The 21804-nt window shown below is 48.0% G+C and overlaps 10 protein-coding genes across 10 annotated transcripts; 5 read left to right on the top strand and 5 right to left on the bottom strand.

Moving 5' to 3' along the window:
* Positions 1-2008: 2008 nt before the first annotated feature.
* Positions 2009-3585, bottom strand: SNOG_09445 (hypothetical protein; the record flags this gene model as incomplete). The annotated part of the gene is made up of 4 exons (XM_001799686.1): positions 2009-2097; positions 2131-2956; positions 3003-3269; positions 3325-3585. The coding sequence occupies 4 exons, from the start codon at positions 3583-3585 to the stop codon at positions 2009-2011; spliced, it is 1443 nt and encodes a 480-aa protein (XP_001799738.1).
* A 1262-nt stretch (positions 3586-4847) lies between these two features.
* Positions 4848-6050, top strand: SNOG_09444 (hypothetical protein; the record flags this gene model as incomplete). The annotated part of the gene is made up of 2 exons (XM_001799685.1): positions 4848-5214; positions 5275-6050. The coding sequence occupies 2 exons, from the start codon at positions 4848-4850 to the stop codon at positions 6048-6050; spliced, it is 1143 nt and encodes a 380-aa protein (XP_001799737.1).
* Positions 6051-6243: 193 nt separating this feature from the next.
* SNOG_09443 (hypothetical protein) lies at positions 6244-7716 on the bottom strand (the record flags this gene model as incomplete). The annotated part of the gene is made up of 1 exon (XM_001799684.1): positions 6244-7716. The coding sequence occupies one exon, from the start codon at positions 7714-7716 to the stop codon at positions 6244-6246; it is 1473 nt and encodes a 490-aa protein (XP_001799736.1).
* Positions 7717-10027: 2311 nt separating this feature from the next.
* On the top strand, positions 10028-12046 carry SNOG_09442 (hypothetical protein; the record flags this gene model as incomplete). Its single annotated transcript, XM_001799683.1, has 3 exons — positions 10028-10578; positions 10630-11119; positions 11183-12046. The coding sequence occupies 3 exons, from the start codon at positions 10028-10030 to the stop codon at positions 12044-12046; spliced, it is 1905 nt and encodes a 634-aa protein (XP_001799735.1).
* A 493-nt stretch (positions 12047-12539) lies between these two features.
* SNOG_09441 (hypothetical protein) lies at positions 12540-13682 on the top strand (the record flags this gene model as incomplete). Its single annotated transcript, XM_001799682.1, has 1 exon — positions 12540-13682. The coding sequence occupies one exon, from the start codon at positions 12540-12542 to the stop codon at positions 13680-13682; it is 1143 nt and encodes a 380-aa protein (XP_001799734.1).
* Positions 13683-13771: 89 nt separating this feature from the next.
* On the bottom strand, positions 13772-14173 carry SNOG_09440 (hypothetical protein; the record flags this gene model as incomplete). The annotated part of the gene is made up of 1 exon (XM_001799681.1): positions 13772-14173. One exon carries the CDS (start codon positions 14171-14173, stop codon positions 13772-13774), a length of 402 nt encoding a protein of 133 aa, XP_001799733.1.
* Positions 14174-14496: 323 nt separating this feature from the next.
* Positions 14497-15363, top strand: SNOG_09439 (hypothetical protein; the record flags this gene model as incomplete). The annotated part of the gene is made up of 2 exons (XM_001799680.1): positions 14497-14688; positions 14734-15363. The coding sequence occupies 2 exons, from the start codon at positions 14497-14499 to the stop codon at positions 15361-15363; spliced, it is 822 nt and encodes a 273-aa protein (XP_001799732.1).
* Positions 15364-15558: 195 nt separating this feature from the next.
* On the bottom strand, positions 15559-17225 carry SNOG_09438 (hypothetical protein; the record flags this gene model as incomplete). The annotated part of the gene is made up of 2 exons (XM_001799679.1): positions 16680-17225; positions 15559-16629 (listed from the first exon to the last, which is right to left on the bottom strand). The coding sequence occupies exons 1-2, from the start codon at positions 17103-17105 to the stop codon at positions 15559-15561; spliced, it is 1497 nt and encodes a 498-aa protein (XP_001799731.1). The 5' UTR covers positions 17106-17225.
* A 774-nt stretch (positions 17226-17999) lies between these two features.
* SNOG_09437 (hypothetical protein) lies at positions 18000-19810 on the top strand (the record flags this gene model as incomplete). Its single annotated transcript, XM_001799678.1, has 5 exons — positions 18000-18431; positions 18483-18705; positions 18753-19092; positions 19145-19653; positions 19704-19810. 5 exons carry the CDS (start codon positions 18000-18002, stop codon positions 19808-19810), a joined length of 1611 nt encoding a protein of 536 aa, XP_001799730.1.
* Positions 19811-19871: 61 nt separating this feature from the next.
* SNOG_09436 (hypothetical protein) lies at positions 19872-21464 on the bottom strand (the record flags this gene model as incomplete). Its single annotated transcript, XM_001799677.1, has 2 exons — positions 19872-21328; positions 21446-21464. 2 exons carry the CDS (start codon positions 21462-21464, stop codon positions 19872-19874), a joined length of 1476 nt encoding a protein of 491 aa, XP_001799729.1.
* Between the last annotated feature and the right edge of the window lie 340 nt (positions 21465-21804).

Here is a 21804-nt window from a genome sequence, read left to right as displayed (position 1 = left end):
AGAGCTACTATTATTAACCTTCTTTACTAAATTAGAGCTAGTTAGATTAATAAAGCTCTATCTAGTGTTACCTATAATAATAAGCAGAGTATTAAATAAGTATTTCTACTTAAACTAAGATAGAAGCTTATACTGCGCCTTTATAGAGAGAGTATTTTAAATATTAGTAGTATCTAAGATCTACTTAGTAGGTAACTTAGAAGATTTAGAGATTATAAATAATTAGCTTAGTGCTATAAAAGCTGCTATTTAATTTACTTAAGCTTGCTATCTTATAAGTAAAAGAAGAATTTAATCTATAAAGATTAGTTAGAGTAGCCTTATTTCTTCTCTTCTCTCTAAGCGCCTTTTTAGGCGTAGAAGAAGTAAGATAAATAGAGCTACGTAAGCTGCTTAAAGAGAGACTTAACTCTAGATTAGTAAAATGCTAAATAGAGCTACTAGATGCAGCTTAAGCTAGTTAGAAAGAAGTAGTATAACTAGAATAAATTAATTTCTTATTTATACTAAGAGAGATATTAATATAACTTATTTAGTTATTAAAAGTAACTAGAGCATTAAGATTAAAGCTAGCTAAGGTTAAAGCGCTCTTATTATTAAATAGCTTATTAAGTATATTAGTCTTATAACTAAAAGGCTTAGCCTACTTACTACGCTTAGATCTTAGAGAACTAGAGCTTAGGCTAGAAAGATTACTAGCAGGCACTATAGTCTCTTTCTTTTTCTTATTATCTTAAATAGAAGCTTAGTAAGCAGATATCTTTAAAAGAGTTAAATTAGTTAAGAGCAACTTTTTATTAGAGCCTATTTTCTAACTAAAAGAATCTAAATAGAGTTATAAAGATATAAGTAGCATAGCTTTCTTCTTACGCTTAGAAGTTAACTTAGATATAGTAGTTTTAGATTAGTTACGCTTAACGCTAGATAGCTTATTATAACTAGTAATATACTTATAGACCTTATCTATAAGCTTATTTTACCTATTAGTATACTTAGAAGTCTGCAAAAGATTAGTATAAAGCTGCTATATAAGATTAATAACTACTAATAGTTATAGTAACTATATAGCCTATAGCATAATTATATAAAGATATTATCTTAGTTATAAAGTAGTATAAGCTATAGTATAATTAGTATAAGAAGTAACTAAAATAAGATAAGAAATATATCTTAGAATATACTGCTTAGAATTATAAGCAGTATAATAACTTAACTTACTACTCTTATTAATATATTTAAGCTTATTCTTTATTAAGTTATTTAACTACTTAAGAATATAATTAGCATAAGAGCTTTTATAGAGTATACTACTAGAAAGCTTTAATAGAGTATCTAGAGCTAGATTACTCTTCTTAGAAGCTAACTTTTACTAATTAATTTAAGCTAAGATATATATGCTTTTTAAATTTAATATCTTAGAAGACTAAGTAGCGCAAGCGTTCTTAAGATTCTTCTTCTATACTAAAGTAGCTATTTTTTCTCTTTTACTATAAAATAGCTAAGTTAGCATAACTAATAGCTTAGAGTTTAAGATAATTATAATATAGAGTATATATAAGATACTTAAGTACCTCTTAATTAGTAAGACTTACTAGAGCTATAGTTAGCAGATTAAATTCTTAAAGCTAAGTAGTAAAGTATTAAAAGATTATAAAGCATAGAGTAATATATTAATATTATATATACTAAGGCTAAACGCATAAGTTAACTAATCTCTATAATAATATAATAATAAATAGATACTTACTAATTAAGTAATTAAAGCAAAGCAGAAGTAGAGTAATAGCTTATTTATATATATACTGCATAATATTATCTTAATTAAATAAGAAAATTAAGATAAAGAGTATATTATAGTATTAATATATAAGAATAGTAAAGTACTAATCTATGTAACTAAGCTAACTAAGCTTAGAAAGTAGACTAATATTTCTCTATAATCTATTTATATATTTAAGCTAGCTCTTCTAATACATTAGAAGAGCAGTAATTAATATAATCTTTTCTCTTAAGTTTGCTCAGCCACAACACATGACTTATTCGCCGTCTGAAAGGGCATGGCCAGTAGGACCTTGCGCAGTGTCTGTCGTACGTTAGCTGGGCTCCTTGTGTTCATTCGAAAGTACTTACAATCAATTGTGACAAAAGCCCTATCAACCTCTTTCAATCCTTCTAAGCAATATTGGAGCGTCTCGGCAACATCGTGGCACCGACTCAGTGACGCATCCTCGGGCATTAGCACATCGATTTCAACACATACACCATCGCCAGCATGGTAGCACTTCATGGACTTGAAGCCATCGACAAGCGGTGCAAACCTATACGCCATGAACAATATCTTACGCTCCATGTTTGCGCTTGCAGCTTCGCCTGTGAGTCGGGTGATATTCTCGAGACAAGTACCAGCCCAGTCATAGATGATGAAGAGCGACAGGCCAGCTGCACCGAGCGGATCAAGCCACCAAATATGCGCTTTGTGGCCGATGAGTGGGAAGAGCAGTGATAGGGTGTTGAAGTAGACGTCTGTTTTGCAGTCCTGCGCCAGCGCTTGGACTTGTGTTGTCTTGACCCTTGCGCATCCAAACCAGATTGTGCCCTTGACAACAATGGTGGCAACCATGGCGAATATAGCCGCAGGCGGCAGCTCCGCGATCTTGTGGTTACCGCTGGGCAGCAATTTTTCGACTGACTCTTTCAGAATCTGCAAGAAAGAGATGACCATAATTATGGAGAACACGAGGATGCCGATCGGCTCGAGGCGTCTCCTTCCAACCGGAAACTTTTTCTTGAGCTTGCTTAAACGCCATCCCACCAATTTATTCGTTGTCCAGATGATGACCGTGCACAGGAGGTCGAGTGCGGAATCGACGAGAGATGCGATGAGCGAGAGGGAGTTTGACCAGAGGGCTGCGACACCTTTCGCGGCCAACAGGAGGATGTTGACAAATACGTTGATCTAACATGGTCAGAAGCCGGTATTTCTGGGGACTGTCATGACTCACATTGATCGCCCATCTCACGTGCTTAGCGGACTTCCTTCGTCTTTCACGTTCGTCTTCTGGGAGGAAGGGTTCGAGACTCTCTCCACTTGTGCCGAGAGGCCCTCTGTCCTCAGCCACGCCATCTCCATCTGTATCAAGTGGGTGCATGCTGTCGACAATGTCGTCTGCGAGCGATGAGACCACCATGTCAACCTCCAACCAGTCGTCGAGACGTCGGTTCTGTTCTTCGTAGAATGCGCGCAGTTTCTTATTCGGTATACATTCGAGCTACAGGACGTATCAGCAATCAATACATATTGCGGACAAGTCAGGCTTCGCTCACGCTCGTATCGCTCTTTCTGAAGTGCTCTAGCATGGTATGATCCACGTTATCGATCAACTTCTTCTTCATATCGCTCGCGCGAGTCGAGTACATGGTTTGCTTGATCGCATCGCGAAACCTGTGCTGGGAATTGACCGGGTTGATTGATCCATAGCCGCTTTCAATGTCTTCACGGTGGCGGCCCTTGACGACATTTTCTGTCCCGTTGCCGTTGGTGTAGCTCGAATTCTTGCTGAGGAGGTTGCGCCTGGTTCCGACCATATCTATTCAAAATGTATATTACAGCTGGCTCCGGCTTTCTACAGGCGTTTCGTTCCTTGCGTATTTGAGCGTGTGCGACAGATTGCACGCGTTAGTTGGAAGCAGAGAAAGAAAGAAAGCAGGCGAAAGCAGGCAAAGGCGATCCGGGGAAGCCCAAAGGATCGATAGCGCGTGCAACAGCATCATCAGACAGAGGTACCAAGCCTCTTACAGCTACATCTTGATGTTCCTGCATGCAGTCTGGCAGGTCTTGACAGTGCTTGCGTTGTCTCTGATATGTGGGGACCATGACATCACCCGCTAGCGCCGCGTGGAAGTCGCGACGCGTGAACGACACGCCGCACCGCTGCCTTGGCAGGAGTAAATCACAACGGCGGCCCGTGTTTGCGATAATTTCTTATTTACATTGCTATCTTGGCCAAAACGTACAGCGCTGAAGTACATTGCCCTCACTGTCAGCTTCTGTGTGCGCTTGAGATCTACTTTACGGAGCTAGGACATTCCAGTCTTGACGTCAAGTTCGAAACGCAAAAGTGGTCTCGATCCGAAGCGCACTCAGCCAACACTCGAAAACTTGGCACAGTCATTGCCGCTCGATCCGGACGGGAACACCAAACTCCTGGATTGACCCGTAGTGTTGATCCCAAATCCTTTTCACTAACATTTTAAAGCATTCGTGCCATGCAGAATATTGTGCCAACGCACTCTTGGGCTCCAGCAACGAACAACTCGAATTGGAAGTACTTTGCTCCACGACAGCTGAGTCTGCTTTCTGCCTGTGATTTCGCATCTCACATCCGGCCTGCATGCTTGTCTCCAAGAAGATCATGCCTGTGGTGCACAGCTTGATTGTAGCGATGAAAGGATTTCATCTCAAAACCACCTGAAAGAACACCAGACCATGCTTGTAAGCCAACGTTCATGACTTCACGCTAGCATGGTTCCCGAATCGCGGTCTGTATATCTCTAAACATATAGAGGTTAGTCTTCGTATCTTCATATTGGAGGAATTTCACTCTTCATTGAGGCCGCCGTATTCACCGTATAATGCTGGTCGGCCAATCGGCGGCCCAAAGATTGGCATTTCTCGCATTGGCTGGCTTTATCTCGGCAGCCCGCTGCACCTAGCTAAAAGCTGGGCGTAAGCCATATCTTCCTTTCAAAAAACTTCCCTCGCAAAATCGACAAGAACCATGGCATAGTTATAAGATTATAGGGACCTATACTACGTTACATTGTTGATCGCGCTCGACCTTTGCACCATGCAAGCTGTCTCTTCTTCGCCAGCAGGCGCTAGGCCCTGCAACACCCTCCTACTCGTTACGTTTGCACTCCTCTCTGCAGCCGGAGCATGGTTCATGCGTGTTTCTCTCATTCTTTACGATGCCCCAAAAGACTTTCTCGAAGTTGTTCAAGCAGGCGTTTACCCTAATGGGACGCCGATCAAGAAAGACTACACAGGCCTCGCCCCTCTCGACGAAGGTCTCTCTTTCCTTGTTGCAGCATTCCTTCCAGGAGCTGCTGGATGGAACGAGACATTTTACTGGCAACAGTTTCATTTTCTGATCCAAATCACTGGTCTTATCGCTATCATGAATGTTGAGGCCTGCCGAGAGAGGAACAGTGCTAGTTGGATCAAATAGTATGTTGAATCTGTGAAAGATAGGCTGAGATGACTGTTGCTAATAGTTCTAAGCACCGCTGTCTGGGCTTTTGTTTACCAAAACGTAGGTGGTGCAGTGATCATCACACTCTGGATGCTTCTTTTCCATCGTCTTTCTGGCCGCAACTCATACTTCCAGTCTGGCCGTGCTGTTCCTCTTCCGTATGCTAAAGTCATTCTACCCGGTACGATTCTTCAGTACCTCATTCCTACCATCGCCATTTTCATCTCTGGGCAGTCCATCACCATGCTACAAGGAGTTCTTGCATTCTGGCAATTTGCTCCCGTCCTCGCCAACATTCCACTGTGGTTCGTATCGCCATTCGTATCCACAACGCCCGCTTCTGGAAAAACGAAGACTGCGGACATCCGTCATCTTAAAATCATCTACAACACCGTTTTCGTCATCTCCGTCATCTCACACTGGATCACCATCTACAAAGTCGCCAGCTCCGAGAATCCTGAAGTCACCTTCGTTCGAGTGTTCCTGCCTAGCCGCGAGCATTGGCTGACCTCAATGAATGAAGGTTTGCTTTGGATCTTCCAATGGGATTGGATCATCTTTGCGGCTTGTTACCTCATTTCTGCTTTGACCGCAATTTATGACATCCAGCGCTTGGTGCCGGACATTGACACTGATCCTGAGGGTGATAAGATTTTCAAGGGTGTATACATGGTCGTGGCTTTGACGGTTCTGGGTGGTCCGGGTGCTGCACTTTCGGGTGTTTGGAGCTGGCGGGAAGAGCAACTCGCGGTTCTTGAGGAGCGCGCTGAAAAAGCCAGCCTAAAGAAGGCTACTTGAGCGGACGATCATGTGATGACACAGTACTTGACACAGTCACATTTTGTCGTGTTAGGTTGATGAAGGGTTTGAAAAGGTGCCATATGGCAGTTGCTATTTACAGTTGATGGAATAATATTTACAGTGTCGCAGACAACAAGAATGAAAGTATGTACAAGGATTTTCTGCTCGTCTCCACACCAGATTTCGTACATTAACACTTGAGGGCGAAGTCTTTCGACGTTGTCGATGGTCCGCATAGCGCGGCAGACGATTTACCGCGGCCAGAAAAGTCCTGGACATGGACGCCCTGCAATTGATCGAGGAGATCAAGATCAAGACCCACCTGATCGACAGCAACAATGATGCCCGCGAACGAACTCAGGTACATGAGATTCCAGTCTGCGTCCGTGTCCATCTTCGGCACATAAGACAGCTGCTCAGCAGCTACAAGCGGGTCGGCAAACTCGACGTATGTGTCGTGATCGCTCAGCAAGCTGCAGATGATGGCGGCACCAGGCGAGTTGCTCAAGACACTTTGTCCGCGCTTGAAACCCACGCCGACTACCAGAATGCGCGTGGGGGCGCCTTGGACACCAGTGCCAAAGCACTTGAAGTCCATCTCATCGTCAAGCGACGCCATGAACCGCTTGGCGATGCTAGCGGGTCGCTGCCAAGACATAGTCGTGGCGTGCTCTAGAAGAGGCATGGAGCAAGTGGAAAGAAGATAGTAAGGATTCACTGGGATGCAGTGCCCGCCTACACCTGGACCGGGCTGAAAGGGCAAGTAGCCAAAAGGCTTGGAGGCGGCAGCAGAGCTGACTTCAAACGCATCAATGCCGATGGCAGCGCATGCATCTGCCATTTCGTTTGCATATGCAGCACACACCATGCGCTGGCAGTTCTCGTACAGTTTGGTCATCTCAGCGACCTCAACGGATGAAACCGTCAACATGTTCTTGAACACCTCGCCGTAGAGCAGCGAGATGGAGTCGAGCGATGCGGCATCAAGACCGGACACGATCTTGGGAATGTCTTCGAAGGCAGGAGACACACGTCCAGGATCGACGCGCTCAGGCGACATACCCACTTTGAGCCCTTTCGAAGCCATGAGTGGGCCAACAAGCGAGCGCGTCATGCCAACTGCAACAGAGCTCTCGATGACTACCGTGGAGCCGGGTCTAACGTGCTTCTCCACTGCAGCTATCGCACTACGGAGGTATGTGGTGTCGATGGTCTTGTCGCTATTCAAGACGGTGGGGACAGAAATGAGAATATGGCTTGCTTTGGCAAGCTCAGTGGGTCTGGAAGTGAAACGAATGCTCGCGTTCTTGAGCTCGCCAGAGAGGGTCTTGAGTCTGTTGTCCGACACGTCATAGGCGATGACTTCGTAGTGCTTCGCGAATTCTTCCACGAGGTGCTTGCCGACGTAGCCAACTCCGACGACTGCCACGATCGGGCGCGGCTCAGCTGGAGTGATGTCTTCAGGCAGGTTCGAGATAGCGAGGTTCTCAAAGAGTAAATCGGCCTCACTTGGTGGTGTGACTGAGAAAATTGGTAGAGTGCACTCTTTCAAGCTCGTGGGAGTTTCAGGAGGAGTCATGGGAAGGTCTGTCAACATGCATTGAACGATTTCCGAATGCTTTGCGAGCTGCCTGGCTCCAAACATGGCGTTAGATGCACCCATTGCTGTTGTTGTGTGGAGGTAGTCTTGTTGAAGATTTGTATATGGTGATTGAGTATATGATCAAGAAGTGAGTTGCAATGTCTGGGAATGACTGGATGGAAGTGAATGAATGGTTTGGGTGACTGGAATGATGATGCTTTGAGGGTTTGGCGATCTCTTCATATACATTTTGAACTCTGCTCTGGAGTCACATTTTTCCCGATATCATCTGTTTCCCGACTTCACGATCCTCGAGCCATACTCTGGTATCGGTAGCTTGGTACCGTTAAAATTAAAGCTCGTAGAGCGTGATTAGCTCCGGAGCTCTTGAGTAGTCTACTTGAGCCAAAAAGACGTGATAGCAAAATATCGTTGAGCATATTCAGGGAAGCAGTGATGCCTGTAGTGCTATTGCGGCATTGAAATCACACTAGACATGCTATGTCTCTACAAAGATCGACGATCTGAGGCGTATCACGGAGTTCTCTTCCCTGATAATACGACTATAATGCCTCAGCAGATTACCGTGCATACATTGAACTGGTACACGGAGCCCTTCCCGCAGGTAGCGCTGCTCGTCCTGGCGCCCAATTAGCCATGATGTTGAGCTTCTGCAGAAAAGAAAGTCTCTTCCTCTCACGTCTTGGTGTTAGCTGGGAAGCCATTCTCTACTGTAGGGCATCCAGTAGCGGGTAACTTCCGATCGCGCTACAGCGAATGCCCTTCAGGAGGTGGACGGAGATGGTCATTCACGATGGCTTCTGAAGCCCAGGCCAATTTGCCATAGAACATCGTCGAAGCTCCGATGCCATAGATTGGATCAATTTGTAGCTTCGAATGCCAAAAGAAAAGAGTCCATGCTGATACGGAAACGAACCGTGCATATGAGAGTCTACTATCATGTGTCCGCAGCTATCTCGGTAGAATGTCTTGATTGAGTAAGCCTACCAGGCATCAAGTGTTCACCTTTACCGAGTCACGGCATTCTATCGATCTTTTGCAGTAGTTCAGTAACTAGTGAGTTGTGGGTGATACACAAGATGCTATACCGTCCCTCGTAGCGCAATAACTTCCCGACGCTTTCCCTTTTGAGACACAGGCACAATTTCTTGGAGGGATGGATTGTGTAGCTTACCACGGATGGCAACCGTTCATGACGTTGATAGAAGCTTATGTACATTGATCTCAACATGATGATCTCATGGTCTATGCTGCCACGTGCCTGACTTGCAACTGGCGCAAACTTTGGGCGACCAATGCTATCAAACCGTGCCTGAAGATCGAAGTCACCACTTCACGTTGATGCATGCTCAGTTTGAGATCCGTGTGACTGTAACACCAGGACGATGGTAACACCAACCCGCATCTCGATCGGTACAGGCTGAGTCGTGGTTAGGACTGCTTGTGCACTCGATTGGTGCCCCTTCTGATCTTTCACCAAACCCAGAGGTAAAAATCAATTGCTTAAATGCTCGGTAGCATGTGCTCGCTGAGCTGCAATGCCGATTTTCAACTGCCGTTGATGGAGCACCAAAGCTTATGCCAGTATAAGCGTGCTGTTGATAATCGGCACTACATTCGTGACTGCATTGTAGTGCCCCGTCAATAGTTTCGCCGATTTAGTCGTAGTGTCGGCAAGTTACTCCGTACCTTCCAAAGTCCCTTCTGGGCGCTCCGATACAGCCGCGCCTAACGTGATCGGCTCTAGCCAGGCGTTAGCGGGAACACATGCGAACGCCGCAATGGGCAAGAACACTTCCTTTCTTGGATGGCATCGACAACTCTTTCCTACCATGGCAATACAGGAATTGAAAATACTTGGGACCTATATTCTAGGCTCTTGCGAGCTCTATACATGACATCAAGCTCCCGGATAGTTGCAGAGCCCGCTCCAGATGGTCTAAACACTATCGCTAGATGGTTCCCAAATGCCAACCAGATATTCACGTCCAATGAAGATGGTTATTTTCTTCCCGCCAATTTCTGCCAAAATCACTGTAGTCCAGGCCTGGGATTGAGTACCGAGGCCCAATCGGAGGATGTTAATGTCTGTATCATCGCAGTCTGGGCTCACCATGGCTAACCGTTCCATCCGTCCTACTACAGTACTCAGAGATTTCCCAATGCTTAGGGTGAATCTTTTGCGAGAAAATTGATTAAAGATAGCCACAATGCTTATGTTGTGAGGCATCACTCGCACTCCACCCTTCAGGTCTACACCGCCTGTGCATGCACTTTCTTCTGTCTCAATTTCTGTTGAAACACTCTTTTGTAACTAGAAACTACCTTTGTATCTCTCCTTCATTATAATCATCCTGGTCTTGAGACGAAAATGCAGCCAACTTCCAACTCGACGAGGTCATCAACCCCCAGCTCCTCCCAGGAATCTGTACACGATGAGATCACCACAGTCCGCGAAACGCCAACTCCACCTCTCAGCGCTCGACTATCTCCAGCACAACGTAGCCAGTCTTCTTTGATGTCCACGTTCACCAATGATGTACAAAGCAGGCCTATGTCACGCCAGGCGACCAGAACATCACGAAAATCGCCAACAACTGCTAGGCCGAAGATTCTTCCGCTCCAATCTGCAACTTCTTCCAAAGAAACCGTCTCACGGTCCTTCCGCTCACCCTCTGCATCCAGTAGCTTTTACTACGTCAAGAAGCCACCCATGGCAAGCGCCGTACCTCTCGGTTCAAGCGCTGACCCAGAGGACATCAAAGAGTTTCTTGCCCTCGCTGAGCAGCGCCAGAAAGCCTTTGAGCCAAACAAGTACTCGTCATATGCCTGGCAAATGTTTTGGTTCGTCATGATACTTTGCATAACATATTTTGGCTTCATCGGATTCCCGATTTGGGATGGAATATGCTACTCGTTATGGTAAGTCATTAAGCCTCGGCCCGTTTCGCATTCTCTCTAATCATGTCATAGGAAGTGGCTAAAGTTCGGTAATCATGTGACCATGGGTGTCCTGATCTTCTTTCTCTGGGGTGCCAGCATATCATGGCTCCCGCAGCTTTTTGTCAAGTTCGAGAAAAACGCGGAACCACTCGATCCTGAAAGTCCTGTGCCTCGGACCGATGCATCTGAAACCTGCCTCCTTATCCCAGCTTATAAGGCTGCGGGTGCCCTTCCGGAGACCATTGAATACGCATTGAAGATCTTCAAGCCGGATCAGATCTTCGTCCTCGCCAATGGAAATTCTCCCACGCCTCTCGACAATGCAGAAGACGTATGCAAAGAGTATGGTATCAACCACGCTTGGATTCCGGTTGGTAGTAAAATCATTGCTGAATTTGTTGGCGTCATGCTTGCCAAGAAGTTCAAATATGCCATGCTCATCGACGATGACGTCCATCTCCCGGCCAATCTTCCGATCGTGACCGACAGAATCAGTGACACGAAGGCACATCGCTCCACCGTATGTATAGGATATACAATTAAGAGTACCGGAGCGAATGGTTCGAAAGGAACGTATATTCAGCAAGCCCAAGATCTCGAATACAAACTCTCTGGCCTGTCCAGACACTTCCAAGGCACATATGGTAGTGCTACATTTCCTCATGGCGCGATCATCTTGTGGAACCGCGATATTCTCGAAAAACTTTTCTGGGGCCACCCCGGATACAAAATCTCCGAAGACTGGTATTTCGGTCACACTTGCAGATCTGCTGGCTATCGCATCGAATTCTGCTCGCAGGTCTTTGTCGAGACTGAGACGCCACCTTCCCTGTTCGTCCCCGTCAAGTCTACACGGGGCGGCTACGGAGAGATGACTGTGTGGAAGCAGCGCTTCTACCGCTGGAATTTCTTCTACCTTTATCGTCTACGCGACGATTTTAACTACTTGATCTTCGCATGGCGGCTTGGCCACTATGAGTTCATCACAAAAGTCTTTGTTCTTTCTGAGATTGTAGAAACTTTCATTTACTTTTCTCGGCCATTCATGCTACCGATCGCGCTGTGGGTACAGCCCAAGATGGTGGGCATCATGACCGCTGCGCTTTTTGGGGTTTACGTCGTCGGAGTGCTCTTCTTCAATGCTGTCCACCTTCGCTACAAGAAAGAGATGATTGCCTGGAAAGTTGTGCCTGTATACTTTTTGATGAAGATGGCGCTTACCTTTGTCAACACTGTTAGCGTGTATTACTCACTTTATGCGTACGCAGCATTCTTCGCGCATCGGCATCCCCGAGTGACGGAGAGCTTTTCTGCACTCACGGCAGCTCAGTCATGTTTGGACATTGAGGCAGAAAAGCAGCGCGTCATCATTCGGGAAGAGATGCTGGAAGTTCATGAAGACGAAGAGCTAGAGCTAGCTAGGCCAGTCCCCGCAAAGTTACAGTGAGCATTTTTCTAGCGGCGTATTTTAAACTTCAAATTATTTGCATCAAAGTACTCTCGTGTCTTGAAAGCCCCGTAAATCCAACTGTCAATTCAAAGCTACATTCAAGTTTTTCCAATACTCATAAACAAGTGTCGTCGGTGAAATGTTCTGTTAACTACGGAAATGCATCACGATATTAGCGCTCCCACAAGCGTGCAATGTATAGTTCGCAGTTGATCGCCGCCACTCTAGCGTACTTCCTAACCATGGTACCACGTACGCTTGCCCGAAGAATGTGACAAGAATTTGGGACCGACTGAGTCTGAAGCTCACTCATTCGAATTTTTTTCCACAAAGTGCAGCATGGACCAATGCTTGGTCATGGAGAAGTCAGGTACGACATATAGTGCATCAGTCGTCCCTACGTCCGACGTGCAGTAGCGTGATTCGACTTCGTTGATCCAAAGCCCAGCAACATAGATGCACCATCCCGACACATCTCATCACGTTCAGGATGATTCCGCTGAAACTCACTTTACGGTTCGGCACAATCTGGATGCTGATTCTATGTCTCTACGTTCAAGGCACTCTGGCACTATGCGAGTGTGGCTATCGTGTTCACTATGGGGGCGATGCAGCCCAATATCCCAGGACTATCCTCTATACCGAAGCCTTACACGTCAACTTTCGCGCGCTGCACGACTTCGCTGACTCGAAGGACTGGAAAATCAAGTACGTCCGCTTCAATTATGACCCAAGTAGCGGTCGTTACGGGAAGCGGGTGGCAGCGGAAAACATTGTGCCAAACCCAGTCGCAAACCCCAATCAAGGATGGGACAGCGCTTCAAAGCAAGGCCCTGACGTCGATTCCGGCCTGCAACTTATAGTACGCTCCCAGATTACGAACGGCCTAGTAAGTGTAGCGCAGATACAATCGAAAAGGGATGACGCGCAGTTCGGAAGCTTTCGAACTTTCATGAAGACAACATCGATCTCTGGTACTTGCGCGAGCCACTTCTGGTACAATAGCGACTCCAAAGAAATCGACATGGAAATGCTGTCACGTCAACAAGGAGTCAAGCAAAGCAACCCTTACCCGGCAAATCTGGTTGTGCACAGCGACGCGAGTGTCGCCGACGGCAATGACGCGAGAAACACGGCTGGCTTCATCGAAGGCAAGATGGGCGTCGTACCGTCCGATGGGTTTCATGAGTATCGGTACGATTGGAGCGAGAACCTCGTCAGCTTTTATCTTGACGGGAGTTGGATGGGAGACTTGAATCAATCCGTACCAGCAGTTCCGGGAGTCTTTCAAATAAGTCACTGGAGCGATGGAAATCCGAACTGGACGGCAGGGCCGCCTGCACAGGATGCTATATTGACTGTCGCATATTTCATGGGTTACTTCAACTCGACAGATGCAAAGCGCAACCGAGAATACAATGCGTTGTGTGGCGGAGGCCAGGGCGACGACAAGATATGTGATGTGCCAGACTACAAGGGAATGGCGAATTCAGGAGGCAAAGGGCCTATGTTTGTTGGAGTGTCTCAAAACGAGACCGGAGAACGGCATAATAGCGCGTCACAGTTCAAGGGCAGCGTAGCTACACCGTTGGTCATTTTTTGTGCTATTATTGCCATATTCATAGCAATGTAGCAAGTCGTTACTCTAGGTGCAACGAATGTTGAAGTGAAAAGCACCGCTTCAATCTTCTTCAGCCCAATCGCATGTTCATCATTTTCGCTCTACTCTCCCGTCTCGCTCCTCTGCTCCGGTATACCACTGCCATGCTTGTCTTCTCTAACCATACTACCTCTGTAAGTAATCTCAGTCCGTTTTTGCTGATTTCCAAATAGGATGCCAATTTGTAAAGTCCCTATCCTCCCTTCCTCCTTGATTTCCACACCCTGCCGTACCATTTCCGAAACCTTCTTGGACTGCACCTCTCTCCTGTTTGGGCTATCGTAATGACTTATTGTCCCTTCAATGATGCCTTCGACTTCGTGTCTGATCGCAGGGAGGATTCCTTTGTGCATGACCTTGAGGATCTCGCTCTTGAGCATTTCTGCGATCTGCTGCATGTTAACAGGCGAGAGTTGCTTGTCTGAGATGTTGGATTTCGTGTTTGACAACTCTGAGGATGTCATGACGATGGATATGGGTGTGGCTGTTCTGTCTCAGTTCATGGCTCAGGGATTGATTTACTTGTATGCTTGCTGTATTCAAGTCGTAGAATTAGATGGATGGCTTCTGTAGAGTCTACCAACTTCTTGTGACGTGGTCACAAAGTGTCTTTTCTGACTCGGCTCTTGGTCCGCTTTCGAACAATTCTTCGCCCGCCTTCGCGCTCAATGCCACCAACGCGAACAAACTCCGGCTTGAAGATGAATCGAAACATGGAATTACAGCTCGAGCTGTGTAGGACGCTTGTGCTCTGTCGGTACAGCGAGGTGCCAAGCTCCTTCAAGGCATGAAGGCCGACAATAAGACAGCGGCAGCCCTCTTCGGTCTCGGTGAAACAGCAGAAAGCCCATACGACGGAGACTTACACGACACGCTCGTGGCATGGGGCTACCACGACAACACCGAAGCCATGCAAAAGAAGCACGACGACGAATGCGATGTGGAGAACGGCAACAAGCTTAAGCAATGCTTTGACGAACTCGGCATGGGTACAAAATCGAAAGATTGAGGCGGACCCAACCAGTGCTTCCAGATCAAACACTTTGACAGTCCTGCTGTCATGCTGAACGAGGATGGCAGCCGGCCAGAAAAGGCAAACCAGTACTACAAAGCGCCATGCGGTACCACCATGCGCGTCAAAGACGCAGCCCACGCTGTTGGTGTGAACGGTATTGGCGGCGCAGTCATCGCCATGGGCATTGTCAGTCCAGCAAAAGCCGCCGCGGGCTTGTGGTGTCGGGACCGAAAGCCAGAAGAATTGCCACACATCCGTTCTTTCTCCGATATCTCATGGGCGTTCTGGAATCGTGCGGCAGCGGGTAATATCCAAGGCATTCACTATTTCATGGCCACGATGGTAATCAACAGGGAGACCAATCAGCGCATCAACAAGGCGCTGTCAGAGCTGACGCCGCCGGAAGAAGACACGAAAGGTTGGCAAGGACATGAGTTTGGTATGGACTCTGATGCTGGGAAAGCACTGCTAGGAGCACCTGTGGGACGGTGGGCGGGGTATTTCCTGATCCAGCACAAAAGGCAGTTGGGCGGGAACAGGTTCATCTCCAAGGTCAGGGTCTTCAAGAGCGAAAAGGAAGGGTCGTGGCCGTATATGCTGTTCTACGTTGATGGACCGAAAATAACTCCGAAGCCGTAGAAAGCATCAACACCTCGTAGCGCTGGTAAAGGCGGTGCCAGCTCTAGGTTGGTGAAGAGCAGCAGTGACGGGAAGAATATAGTGAGAGAGCACGTCTTCAATGTTGCATAGTAAGCGTCAAGTCACCAGAAACAAGCAACTGGTCTAGAAGGTCATGTTCAGAGCGGCTGTGCCATCGCTGTACTATATTTTCAATTACAGGCTTGGTCTCCCAGCCTTCAATGCTTCAATGTCCTTCGTGACCTGCAACGCCGCCCTCGTGCCCTCTTCGATCGCACCATCAATAAAACTGCGCCACCCCAGCGCCCAGTCCGAACTCGCAAACACAATCGATCCATGCTGAGCTCTCATATCATCAAGATGGTTGACCAGCAGTTTCGGTGGTGCAAAGAACCACGCGCCCTTAGCAAACTCGTCCTTGCTCCAGTTATGGAAAACCAGTCTTTGAATCTCAACTTCCTTGCCGCCGTAATTTGACGGATCGAACATCGAGGAAACCGCGTTCTGAGTCACTGAGATGTCGGCTTCGGGATCCATGTGTTTGTTGTTTCCACCGAAGCACACAATGTGCGTGTTGCCAGCGGGTGTTGTGCCGTCGCCAATGGCGTAGTACAGTTCGTTGTGAGGATACGTCACGCCTGTCCATGATCGGAGGGCCTTGTTGGATAATTCCGCGTGGACCTTGATTGTCTGGTTGACATGCCCGATTGCTATCGCGGCCTGTTTACCGGCTGGGAGTGGAGGGTCAAAAGATACTGCGCCAAGGACGTTTAGCGGTAGGGTAGAGATTACGCGAAGGGCACGGAAAGTCTGGCCGGTACGAGTTGTGATGGCAACGCTGGAACCAGTGTCTTTGATATGTTTGATCGGGGTGTTGAAGGTGTAGGATAGCCGTTTCGTGGCAAGTGCTTCGTCGAAGAACTTCCGTGCAAATGTTGATTGGCCGCCTCGGAACTTCCATGTGATCAGTAAGTCGAGGAAGCCTTGGTACGTATATCCGCACATGGCCCACCAGTGCATGAACTCATGGAAAGAAGTCGTCTCAAGTGTGCCGCCACTACAGAGGAGGATGGAGGTTTCGAGGATAGCACGCTCTTGAGCCGTAAGGACATTCGCAATCTCATTGATGCGATCCTGTGCTGATTGCGAGTCTAGGGGTATGGAAGCCGGATTACGGAATGTAGTGTATGGAAGTGGAATTGTTTCACGGCCGTAGGCGCCGTCGATGTTTGTAAACTTTTTGAATGCTGATTCCGTCACCTCATCCTGTATCCGACTATTAGCATTCGTGATTGATAATGCATCGAGCGACTTACCTCTTCATCATGGCTCATCGTGGTCGTCCCTTGCAGCGTGTTGAGCTCAAAGTGTTTCACGCCGTTCGTGAAGTCATGACTCTTCTCCACTTCCCCTTCCATCTGGTACCGTACAACCTCGCGCCAGGTATTTGCTTGTCCCCAGTGGACCCATGTGCCACCCATTTCGAAAGGATAGCCACCAATGTTGGACGACCATGAGCGGCCGCCGATGCGATCGCGGCCTTCCAGTAACAATACTTTCAGTCCAGCAATGGCAGCATTCCGGGCGGCAGTAAGGCCGCAGTAGCCTGCGCCGATAACTATAACATCGTAGAGGACTTCTGAGCTGCTGATGTTGGAGGCAGGTGATATAACGCCGAGGGATGGTACGCCAGCTTTGAGGCCGTCCTCAGGCGTCCAGCAGTACCCGTCGCGAGAAGTCATTCTAGCCGACTCAAGAAAGTAGAAGGCACTGCGTTACGAGTGAACTTTGATGCAGCGGCTTTGGGAACGAGTGTCCTGACGAGAATGCCTTTAATCCGTTTCGACCCCAGACGGGTAGAAACGCGAGACATCGTCAAAAACACAGACATATGCACCATCAAAAACGCGCTTAGAAAATATCCTAATATGGTCAATAAAGTGAGCATTGGAAAACGTGCAACTCAGACTAGCCCAGAAAATCAGACTTCAGTCCAAGGTTCATCGCATGCCCTGACACGATCGAAAGTGGGGCTCGCCCATTTCCCGATTTGGATGCTAAAGTGAGAAAGTGATTTTCGGCCGAGCTTGTTCCAGATACATAAAGGGCCGTATGATACGACTGTACAATCCAATCACCATAAGTTTGATAAGCCACCGGACCAATTTCCCGACTCGGAGTGGAATTGCAACGACTTCGCTTGCAGTGCGGAATGACTGCGCGTTGGTGGAACAAGATCCTCACATAACTAGTAGCCTCTCTAGCATGCTTTTGTGTCTTATGGCTCAGCTGAAGCCATTTTGCGGGGTAGCACGAAAAGTACCGCCGAGCGTCCTGCCGTGTCCAGGGCAGCGTCTCACTCTATTGTCCTGTTCCGGGAAGGCGTGTTGCTGTTCGACAATGTCTGGGGCGGGGTGAAGATACGACCAGTGTTGATAAAGTGCCTGTGCAACGATAAGCGGAGGGATGGGTTTTATTTGCCGGACCATCTTATCGTCGAATTGTGGTGAAAGGCAACGTTATTCCTAGACACTGAGAGATAGCGACGTTGGTAGATAAAGTTGTCGTGCATTCTTTCGATCAGCTACATTTCCCCAGAAAGTAACGCCATGAAACCTGTAGAGTCCGCAGCCAATATGGACGAAGCGAAAGAGATGAAGTCCTCGTCCGAGATAGAGCGACGTATGTTCTTCCTAAACGTCCGACAATCATTGGATATTGACAGAAGCACTTCAGAAATCACCACACAGGAAGGCGTGGTTCAAGACCTCAGCCACCATCTTGTGGGTCTCGACTTACAACCCGAAGATGCGCGAAACATGTCCAAGCTGGAGATCGTCTCTGCCGGTTGGGTCATTTCCAACAGCTGGGCGGGTATTGCAGCGACATTTGCTCTTGCCGTCAGTCAAGGCGGTCCGGTCACTCTAGTCTATGGGCCGATCATCATTTTCGTGCTGGTCGGACTCTGCGCGTTGACATTGGGAGAGCTAGCGAGTGTGTATCCCACAGCTGGAGGCCAGTATCATTGGACCAGCATCTTGGCGCCGAAGAGCTGGAGTCGGGAGCTGGTAAGTGCTTTGAGGATTCTGTTTGTGACTCGAGAGCTGAATTTTCTGTAGAGTTACTGTTGCGGTGCGACGAACGTATTTGCATGGATTGCACTCTGCGCTGGGGTGGCTATTATCTTTCCACAGCTGGTCATAGGCATGGCCATCTTCTATAACCCTTCGTATGCGCCGAAACCGTGGCACGCATTCCTGCTATATCAAGCAGCAAATACCCTGGTTCTCTTGTACAACATCTACGTCCTCAAGCGAACGATGTGGATCCATGATGTTGGCTGTAAGTGTGGCAACTCGAGTGAGCTTTACACTTATCTAACTTCACAGTCTTCCTCTCCATTACCAGCTTGACGATGATTGTCATTGTTAGTCTTGCTCGCACTGGTCCACACTACCAATCGTCAGAGTTCGTGTGGACCACGTTCGTGAACGAGAGCGGGTGGGTCGATGGTATCGCCTTCTTGACAGGCCTCATCAATCCGACATATATGTATGCTGGCATTGATGGCGCGATACACCTAGCTGAAGAGTGCAAAAACGCTGCTGTGGTGGTGCCGCGCGCTCTACTGAGCACGATATCCATCGGCTTCGTGACGTCGTTTGTCCTTGCAATAGTGATGCTGTACTGCACGAATGATCTGCAATCTGTTGTCTCGACAGCAACCGGGTATGTTTTTCACACCATTGGCGGATCTTGCAAGTGCTGACAATCCTTTCAGTGTGCCGATATACGAGATTTGGCGCCAAAGCACACGGTCGGACGCGGCAGCCACCGCGTTCATCGTGTCGCTCACGGTGATGGTACTAATAGCGCTCAATGGAAGTCACCAAACTGCTTCCCGTCTGACGTGGTCGTTTGCACGCGACAACGCAATCTTTGGTAGTCGGTGGCTGAACAAGATGAGTCCGAAACAGCAAGTTCCTATCGCCGCTCTGCTGTTCAACTTTGCCATCATGTTCATCATTGGATGTATCTATCTAGGCTCAACGTCAGCTTTTAATTCCTTCATTGGCACAGGGCTGATCCTACAGCACGTCACATACGCCTTTCCCGCGGCACTGCTTATATATCGGAGAAGATCCTCGACTTGGTTGCCGCAAACTCGTTACGTCAATCCTCCATCGGTGGTAGGCTGGACGGCAAATATCGTGACTGTGATGTTTGCCGTCTTCGTTCTCGTCTTCTATTGCTTCCCTGTTGCCAAGCCTGTCACGGGAAGCAGCATGAGTGAGTTCAGCCATAAAGATTAGTTTGATTGAGAAGCTGACATCGACCAGACTATGCGAGCGTTGTGATTGGGGTAATGGGGTTGTTCGCAGGCTTGAATTGGTTCTGCCATGCTAAGAAGCATTATTCCGGGCCGCGGCTGGACTTAATCGAGTAGTAAAAAGGTTGGGCTGAGCTGTTGTTGTCTTGAGTAGTGCCAGTCAGACATATAGCATCCATCACATTACTAATACGTTCGAAAGTTCAGGCAAGCACTGAGTCCATCTCTTGCCTCCTTTCCTTGCCCAAATATTTTCCAAGCTTCGCACAGCTGTTGGAATGTTGCGAAATTTAGTGCGGGCGTAAATACTATTCATGTACTCGACAAAGAAGGCTCTCTGGCCGGGATCAGCTGTTTCTGCGCCCGCGACAAAGCATGGCCAGACGAGGGCATGCGCCCCAGGAGAACATGGCGGTATCAGAGAAATCCTTTCCATGAGATTTTTGAGATTGAGATCGTCGAAAGTGTGTGGATGAAGTATTGCCAGCCTCGAAGACTCCGCCTCCTCACTTGTAGCTCGCCGGGTGTAGATGTCGGACGCGGCGGCAAAGCAAAGGCATATCTCGTCGAGGATACGCTGACTTTCAGATCCCTCAGGAAACTGCTCGCATGTGAGCCAGTCTTCCCAGTGGGAAAATCTCTGCAGCGCCAACATGCCATGATGTTCCCCAAGCAGAGGCAGGCCGAGTAGTTCGAACAGATTTGTTGAGGTCTGGAGGAACCTAGTGACTGGTGACCTTTGGTATTCAGCCCTGCGACTTGTCGACAAACACAACAGCATCTGTACCAGAAAGCTGTAGTCTGCACTGCCCGTGACCGTCTCGCCAACTAGCAGAACTACCAACGTTGCCCAAGTGAACTTGTTGAAAACCTGCTCCGGTGTGGCAGATGACGCATCTTTGCGTAGACGAGAAATGATTGCAGCGCGGCCAGCTTCAGCAGCCTGCTGCATGTCGGGTCTCTCGCGGCTGAGATGCTGAGCGGCGACTACACCAACGGCTCGACGCAAGACTTCGTCTTCGAGAGCCATGGGTAAGATGATTTCGCGATAGCCGTTCGCCGCAGTATCGACAATCACCATCACTGGTGCGATGGCTTCGGAGAAATGCGAGAACAGCATGCGCGCTTCGCTGCTCAGAGGTGCGAGCCAGGGTTGTACACCAACATAGACGGGACACTGCCGCAGCACACCATCTTCAAATCGCACAATCTCTTCCACGTCGTCATGAGCCTCTGAACTCTCGTCTGGTCCTGCTGAAATCTGCGGCAAATTCTTTGTAGCTACCAGCGAACCAGGCGAAAGACCATCGAGTCCATCGCAGCATCGGGAAGAATCCTGCAAATCCGCAGCTTCGCTCTGCGCGCGTTGCTTCTGTTTCTTTGCTCTCTCCGTTCCTTGCCTTTTCTCGCTCTTCCATCGCACTGCTGGAAACGTTGTTGTAGTGGGCAGGCAGATTGATTCAGTTCCACTCGCGTCCGGGATCTTGCAATCTTTAAGTTTCCCCCGTCTTGCGACCGCCTCGGTGAAGCGTATGCGATTGACTCCGGAGCACTCAATACCTTTCTTGATGCACTTGCCACACGATGGCTCAGATTTGTCGCACACAATGCGGCGACGAGAGCATTGGAAGCATCCTACACACGTGATTAGCAAACTCAATCGATTGGTTGGTGTGAAAAGGTGGGTTGTTGATTCACCTCGCTCTTTTGGGGTCAACTTCTTCGTGACATTACTTGCTAACAGTTCCATACTTTTGCGCTTGGGTGGCATGATGGCCGACCATACTCGTCATCTTGACATGTGCGCGAACGATTGAACAGATACGCGACAAGTCGGATGTGATATTGCGATAGGGCTTGATAAGGCGCTGCGACGAACGCGGAAATGGCCCGCGTGCACATGAAGTTTCCCGAGGCTAAAGGACCCGAGAACACAGCTACACCAGCATCAGGTAGCTAAATTCATGAAAATGTGACACGAGATACTTTGAAGGCAAACGGCACTGATGAGATCACAGTAGCCTCGATTGTGAAAAAAGCAACATATAAGTGACGAAACTTCCCATTCTGCTTCAGCAAAGTCAAAATGGGTAAGAATGTTTACCTCAAAC

The sequence above is a fragment of the Parastagonospora nodorum genome, assembly GCF_000146915.1.
Source record: "Parastagonospora nodorum SN15 chromosome Unknown scaffold_14, whole genome shotgun sequence".
NCBI lineage: Eukaryota > Fungi > Ascomycota > Dothideomycetes > Pleosporales > Phaeosphaeriaceae > Parastagonospora > Parastagonospora nodorum.
This window is presented reverse-complemented; position numbering and strand designations above follow the sequence as displayed.